The 7,730-nt window shown below is 45.1% G+C and overlaps 1 protein-coding gene across 1 annotated transcript; it reads left to right on the top strand.

The window, feature by feature from the left end:
- Positions 1-454: 454 nt before the first annotated feature.
- LOC100282095 (uncharacterized) lies at positions 455-5,512 on the top strand. Its single transcript, NM_001371825.1, has 11 exons — positions 455-769; positions 1,188-1,363; positions 1,449-1,520; positions 1,707-1,787; positions 1,976-2,086; positions 2,999-3,087; positions 4,354-4,473; positions 4,550-4,672; positions 4,858-4,924; positions 4,997-5,073; positions 5,280-5,512. Exons 1-11 carry the CDS (start codon positions 550-552, stop codon positions 5,290-5,292), a joined length of 1,149 nt encoding a protein of 382 aa, NP_001358754.1. The 5' UTR covers positions 455-549; the 3' UTR covers positions 5,293-5,512.
- Positions 5,513-7,730: the final 2,218 nt, after the last annotated feature.

The following is a 7,730-nucleotide window of genomic DNA, read 5'->3' as shown; positions in this document are numbered from 1 at the left end:
TAGAGGCAACATTCAATGGTTGTTTGCTTGTTAGTTGTGTACATATAGCTATGACCGATCTTGTTTGAGTCTTTAAGTCATTTGTTATTGAAAAGAGCATGTGGCTAGAATGAACTCTTGTGCTAATTTGTCACCTATGAATATGAGGTTTTAACTAATACACTAATGCATATTGGATTGATTCCAGATTTTTCAAATACGATATAAATACAAGTTCAACCTGGATAAAAGCGGGATCAAAAAAATGGATGAGATACGCTATGTGTCATTTCTGAATCTTTTTTGCAATTACAAAAATGACAGATCAAACGTCAAAAACGGTACGGGTGGGATTAGATTTTACTTTTCATCCCTAATATCAATATTGTTGTGGCCCCACTGCGTCAGTGACCCACCAAGATCGCGGAAACCCTAGCTTCTCACCATAACTCAGCCTCACCTAGCCTCCACACTCCTTCCCCCGCCGCCTCCTTCCGAGACCTCCTTACCGCCGGCTTCCCTTCCCTCCGGACCTCCACCGCGTGCGCGTGAAGGATAGCGGCCGCGGCGATGGGGAAGGCGTCCAAGGGCTCACGGAAGGGGAAGAAGGCGTGGCGCGCCAACATCGGCACCGACGACATTGACGATTTTTTCGAGAAGCAGACGCGCGATGCCCACGCGGGCACCGCCGCCATCCCTTCTCTTCCTTCGGACTCGCTCTTCTTTGTCGACAAGCCCGCCACCTCCGCATCTACTTCCGCCGCCGGCGCCTCGGACACAACCACCAAAGGTCACCTCCGTCACTTACGCCGCCATTAACTTCTCCCCCTCTCGCTCGGTTTCAGTTAGAACATTATCTTTGTAGTTTCTGATAGAGTATAAAGTTGAATGAGAGTATAAAGCTATTTTTTTGAGATGCAACATGGTAAACGTTACTTGTAAGAGTAACACATCCGAAAAATTCATTATTATCGATGTGTTTGTTGTGCTACCGAATAGGCGCAGTCTCTGTCTGTGATGCGCATAATACTTAACCAGGTCCCTTTAATCTTCATAACTAGATGGTTTTGTAATTGTCACAGTAGCTTATGATCGGAGTTCAAAGCACATCTACTTGATTACTGTGTGTCTGTTGCCACATCTATAACTTAATACTTTTCGGGCTAATCATGCCCTGCTATAGCTGAAATTTTGTTTACTGTTTTCAGATATTCCTGTCAAAAGGAAGATCGAGAAGAAGAGGGAGAAGGTTCTTTATCATGAGAGTGTACTGAAGCGGAATCCGTTTGTGCAGCCAATCCCATCTTCTGTGCCGGGCAAGAAGGATAAGAAGATAAAGAAGAAGAAATTGCAGGAGACACAGGGAGAGAAAAGTGTTCCTATGGTATCTGCCATATAAAATGAGTGTCTTGTTTTCAGTTTATTTGTGCTGCTTGCTAAGTGACGTGATTGTTTATTTTTCCCCACAGGAAAATGATTCTGTAGTTAAGAACTTTGACATCTGGGCTGTGGATGGTAAAGGTGATTCCAAGGCCAAAAAGGTGATGTGTCTCGTTAATACACACTACTGTTTGTATATAAAAGCACACAAATTTGCATTTGCAAAGTATGCAGTGTTTCTATACATGGCATGCTGATCTATGTTTTTGAAATGCTGAATTTGGTGGCATCTGCAATTTTTCAAATGGTCAAACTAAATGCGTGTTTTTTTATATTTCTACTGGCAGAGATCTACTATATCAGTTATTCCTGCTGTTGAAGTTGAGCCTGCAGGATGTTCATTTAATCCCCCATTCGAAGCGCATCAAGTATGTGTTAACATTTATTTTCAGAAGTACCTGATATGGGCAACGTGCTCTGTTGCTGAGTAGTTAAAAATTAGATACTCCTACACTTTTCAATGATGACAGTAACAGCCTAACAGGAGGACTCTGGTGTTGCTTTTGTTAAAAGTGAAGAGTCATTTGATTCATGTGGTTTGTCTTGGTATCTGTAGGATTCTCTTGCTCAAGCTGTAGCAGATGAAAAACGCAAAGAGTACATGAAAGAGCTGGGGCCAACACCTGTACCACTCATAGTTCCTGGTGAAGCTATAGCCGAAGAAGATGTACATTTTATCTCTGACACTTATACAGTTATTTTGCAATTTGGACATTGTCCTGTCCTACTAGAAGAGCAGAAGCCACTGTTTCTGATTTTAACTGCATGCCTATTTTGTTTGCATCTATTGGTTTTTGTTTTCATAGGTATGCAGAAATCCATATTTATATTGTTGTAGTATAAGTGAATTATCCACCTCTGCCATTAGCTTAAGCTTTTTGGGTTGAACTGGTCTCAAAGTCAGAGGTCTTGAGTTCGAATCTTGGTTAGCTCTTTTGAGGGGGCATTTGGCATGGATCTGCTCCACCCTAGACTTCTAGAGAAGCTATGCTCCAGAGTCTAGGTGTTTTCTCATAACCAGTGGTATTGACAGGTAAATACCTTCAAACTCCATGTCGAGGTTGCTGTTTAAGGACTTAAGGGCAGAAAGGAGGTACTCCAAAAATTTATACTGCAGTGCTCTTCTCCATGGAGTTTGCAACTCTGGAGTTGGGGTGTTTGGCTAGGTCTGGCCAGCTCCTGAGTTTTGTTCTAGAGCAATGCCAAACACTCCTTGAATAAAATAAAATAATTTCTGCTCGCTCCTATTTCACGCCTAGGGCTTGGGGGGAGCCTCCACGTGAGGGAGTGTTGGAATACAATTGGATTGCTCATGTCTTTTCATCAACTTAATCTTTTGTATTGAACTGGTCGGTGCATGCAACTCAATGCATATAAATATCTTTTAAGTGTTTCATCAGGGCGAGAAAGCATGTCTGTTAGCATATAAGCATGAAAATGTGTTCTGTTTACATGTTGAGGTTGCTTCTAATGTTTACCTTTGAAATACTTGTTTGGCATCTTATTTGTATAAACTGTGTGCTTTGTGATGATAAATGCTTTTGAGTAGTGTTTGACTAACCATTTATGTGGCTTGCAGAAATTTTTTCTTGATGCTGGTGAAGGAGATGAAGATGAAGATGCTGCAGAAAATGGAGATCAGGATGCTGATACTTCCATTGGACAAAGGTTAGACCTGAAAATCTATGGTAGTACCTTGTTATGTGGCATTGGTTCATTGGTATTGTTCTGGCAATATAGATAATACTGCAGACGTAATGCATCTTTGATGCTGGCTGCACTGCAATATGTTTACCAGAAGTTTGCAAAGTGCTAATATATATAAAAAAATCTAGACAAATCTGTGCATGTGGTGAGAGTTGTCTCACTAAGTCACTAGCTTGTGGGTCTCGTGGGTTTGAAGCCAGCTCTTCGTATTTGCGGGGAAGGCTTGCCTCGGTTTATCCCTTCCTCATACCCTGATCATGTGGGAGCCTTCGGCACTGGGTCTGCCCTTTTATTTTTCACAAATCTAGGCATGTGATCACGTCTCCGAACTTAATTGTGAAAATATTGGTTCCCTTGGTTGAATAGTTACCAAAATATATCATGGTCTTTGAACAGTGTTAATGAGAGCTAAAGACCTACAATATAAAGAAAACCTCATACAGCTCCACACAAAACCACACACCCTAATCTAGATACACTTTACAAAGGGAATAACTGAACCCATGACCTTGAGGACCCAAAACCAGAGTTCACCGATTGGTGTGCTGGAGCGCTAGGATGTTATAGAATCCACGGGCTCCAGCCCTGCACCAAAGGTGGAACTCATCCTTGACCCAATTGATGACTACTCTAATGCTAGGACGGGCTCTGTTGAAAACACAATGATTACGATGATTCCAAATGGTCCAAGCCCCCAATACGATTAGTGAAATCAGGTCCTTGCTCAGCACCTTATTTGTTGGACCATCAAGGGCCTTGTTTAATCCTTCCCACAATTCATAAAAGGAAGAAGAATCATGACTGGGAGTAAGCTACTGCAAACCGACTGATCTTAGGATGTTGAACCAAACTTCCCGTGTGAAAACACAAGAGACTAACAAATGGTTCAAGGTCTCTTCATCCTGATCACATAACAAACATCTTTGTGGGTTAGGCAACCCTTCCTTAGCCAGCTGGTCAGCAGTCCAGCGTCGACCATGTGCCATAGGCCATATGAAGAATTTGCATTTTCCTGGTGCCCAGCTTTTCCATATCCTCTCCCATGGCCTAAAAATTCTTGATCCAGTGAAGAAACTAGCGTATGCCGATTTGGCAGTATATATTCCTGAGTTTGAGAGCAGCCATTAATGCTTGTCATCCAGCTCTAGTCAGCAAGTCAGCTTTCCAACTGGGTATGCATATATTTCCCAGCTTATGTATTTTATTTTTTTGGTTATTTCTTTTCAGGAAGAACACAACAAAAAGAGTTACAAGAGTAGAAATGAACAGAAGAGCTCGCCGGAAGGAGAGGTTAAGAGCAGAAGCGAAAGCAAAGAAAATGGAAAATATTTTGAAAGAAATTGACAGGTAGGTGTTTATGTTCTTGGATCATCGAGGTTACTGTAAATGTGCTTAGGAAAACCGGAGTTCTGTACTTTTGCAGCTTGCCAAATATAATGGATGAGATAGCTAAAGAGGACAAGGAAAAGGAGAAGAGGCACAAACGTCGAACTGTGGTTAAAGAGGAGAGACGTAAATCAGGCCCACCTCGTCTGGGCAGACACAAGTACATTTCTAAGCTAACTAATTAGTTTTCCAATGATCATTCATGATGAAAATGGTTGTGTTACTAGATGCTTTGCAAATCACATCATCATACTAGTTACATGTAGTGATATGATGGTAGATTATGGGGAACATTTTGGCACAGAAATATTTATCTAGCTATTGTCCTTGGTACAAATGTAACAGATTTGAGCCAGCTCCTGTTCAAGTTCTATTGACAGAAGAGATTAGTGGCTCACTTAGAAAGCTAAAGGTAACAAGTGCTTCTCGTTTTGTTGATTTTCTATTTTTCTCTCTGGGTTAGTTAACTATAAAATTCGTGCAGGGGTGTTGTAATCTTGCAAGGGATCGCTACAAGAGCATTGAGAAACGTGGAATACTTGCACCAAGCAAGAGAATAAGGTTTGCTTTTGTTTTTCCTTCGAAAGAGTTGACTCAAGGTTACTAGTTTTGAATATGCCATTACCGACTGACATTGTGATAGGCATTCTCGAACTATTGCTTTCAGCATGTGTCCATTCGTTTTGCATTGTCATTTCTATAGTACCCCACTTCTACATACTTATTCGACATCCTGCATGGCTGACAAACTCCTCGTCCATGTGCAGCAAACGTCGGTAGAGAAGGCAAGTTCCAATCTGAGGGATGATATGGTGAAGCTGGATTGAAGAGGATTTACTAGATTTGAGAAGACCCTTTGGATGTTCACTGTCGGAATGTTCCCCTCTTTCAGTGTCTTGCGAAAGTACCTAACGATTGGTTCTGTCGTTGTGGGCTCGTTGTTGACGCTAGTTTCATAGGATCTGGGATGCACTCATATACCTGGGCTGGTCTTGATGCATGATGGCGTATCGCTTGGTATGTATGTTATCCACACATGCGTATTCCAATCCAACCCCAATAAAAATTCGGCAAAAAAAAAAACAAACGAATAGGAAAGTCGCGTCGATTCCTAGCTATTGTGTTTATCCCTGTAATATAATACATACGGGAAGTTTATTGGAAAACTCACTATCATTCAAATAAACGTGAATGCAGATTCCTAAACTCTATAGCGTGCAGACCCTTTAATCTTCTTCACAAATCCAGCTAGATTATCCAAGAATCTAATTTCACACAAAAAAAAAGCTACCCTAAACAGACTGTCGGAGAGAAAATTCTTCGGTCGGGTGGCGGAACGCACCCGCACTAAATCCTGAGATGATGAAGGGTCTAAGCGTTTTATCTGTCTATTGGAAGGTGGAAGAACACACGAGGACACGAGAGTTTAAAGTTGTTCAAGCCACCGGAGCGTAATATCCTACTTCATTGTGTGTTGTCTTGAGCTTGTATGAACTTGTGAGTCTGAGAGTCTGAGTGAATCTGCCTTATAACTTCGTGTGTCTTCCCTTTTATAGCTCAAGGGAGGCACATACAACGATGCTGAGCCCCGACATGTGAGCCCAGTGATATAACAGAAGAAATATATTATAGGAGTAACTAACGCCTGTGCAATCTCCTGCGCGCCTCGATGTCTGCAGTCCACACAGTATTGGTATGCAGCGGCTGCTTCCTTGGTAACGCGCGAGTGATGATGAGCATAGTGCACGCAGCAGTATGGGCGTACCGTCTGCCAATGGAATGGACATGCACGCCGCTTGCGGAACGGACTGGTCACCGCCTGCCAGCAGAATGGACAGGTCTCATTAAATGCGGAGGCGGCACATCGCCTGCCAGTGGAATGGACAGAACTTATTAAATGCGGAGGCGACACATCGCCTGCCAGTGGAATGGACAGGCGGTGCGCCTTATCCGCAATAAATACAGAAGCCGCGCAGTCCCAAGGCCTTACGTCAGGCTCCGCCCGTTGGCTTACGTCACGGGTACCATGCCACGTGGCAGCATCGGGGCTTCGCCTGAGCGGGGAGCAGAAGCGTATACAATAAGGTCCGGACACGTGTCGGCTCCGGACCCCTGCCTGGCCTTGATTAAGGCCTATGTATTCTCTGTCCCAGAATCCTGGGACCCTGCTGTGAGTGGCCCGGACCCCACACAGAGGGGTCCGGAACCCATCCTAGGGGTCCGGTTTGTGCCCGTGGAGGTCCTGGACCTTACCCGGAGGTCCGGTTTGTATATACAGGGGTCCGACACTTTGCCATGGGGGGGTCTGGACTCACTGTTAATACCTTGGAATATATCATCTTCTCTAGCCACGTGGCGGCCCCGGAACCGTCCACGTGGAGGGGTCGGGTGCTGTCGCTGGCACAGAGTAGTCGTCCGAGGCTGGGGCGAGCCATGGTCTGGTCCCATGCACAACTCCTTTACCACGCGACTAAAGATAGACACGTGGGTACTGCGACTTCTTACGGTAGTAAGGGGTACCCCTATTTTAGGGTACTGACAGTGGGGCTCAGCGCTTCTTATTCCACCAGGGATAGAGCCGCAGACAAGCCGAAGATCAGCGCTTCATATTCCGCCATGTTGTTGGTGGCCTTAAACTCAAGGTGCACCATGTACTTCACTTGATCTCCATTGGGGCCGATGAGGACCACCCCAGCTCCGCCAACTTGTTGACGAGCGGATCCATCGAAGAAGAGCGTCCAGTGGGGCTCGGTGAAGACCGGACCCCTGGACTTCGCAGGTGTGGGGTCCGAATCGGGATCCGGACCCCCAGGAGTGCTCGGGGGAGGTGTCCACTCCACGATGAAGTCAGCCAGGACGTGGCTCTTGATGGCATGGCGAGGCTGGAAGTCCAGCTAGAACTCAGCGAGCTCCGCGACCCACTTGGCGATGTTGCCTGTGGCGTTAGAGTTGTGGAGGATGGCTCTTAACGGAAAGGAGGTCACCACCACGACCCTGTGTGCCTAGAAATAGTGGCGCAGCTTCCTGGACGCAACAAGCACATCATAAAGGAGTTTGTGCGTCTCAAGGGACTTGGCTTTTGCTTCATGGAGGACCTCTCTAACGTAGTAGACCGGCCTCTGAACGGTCCGGACCCCCTGCCGAGCCCTCAGGTTCCTGGTCTTCTAGCGCCACCTGGTCTTCTTGTGCCGTCCTTTCGACGACCAGCACCATGCTCA

This window comes from Zea mays, chromosome 10 (genome assembly GCF_902167145.1).
Source record: "Zea mays cultivar B73 chromosome 10, Zm-B73-REFERENCE-NAM-5.0, whole genome shotgun sequence".
Lineage (NCBI taxonomy): Eukaryota > Viridiplantae > Streptophyta > Magnoliopsida > Poales > Poaceae > Zea > Zea mays.
The sequence above is the reverse complement of the archived record's forward strand: the minus strand, read 5'-3'. Positions and strand labels throughout refer to the sequence as shown.

Excerpts from the sequence above, each read along its gene's own strand:
- LOC100282095 (NM_001371825.1), top strand. The coding sequence starts at position 550 with ATGGGGAAGGCGTCCAAGGGCTCACGGAAGGGGAAGAAGGCGTGGCGC. Across the intron at positions 1,364-1,448 it reads GAGAGAAAAGTGTTCCTATG|GAAAATGATTCTGTAGTTAA; the intron begins GTATCTGCCATA and ends TTTTCCCCACAG. Across the intron at positions 3,088-4,353 it reads GATACTTCCATTGGACAAAG|GAAGAACACAACAAAAAGAG; the intron begins GTTAGACCTGAA and ends ATTTCTTTTCAG.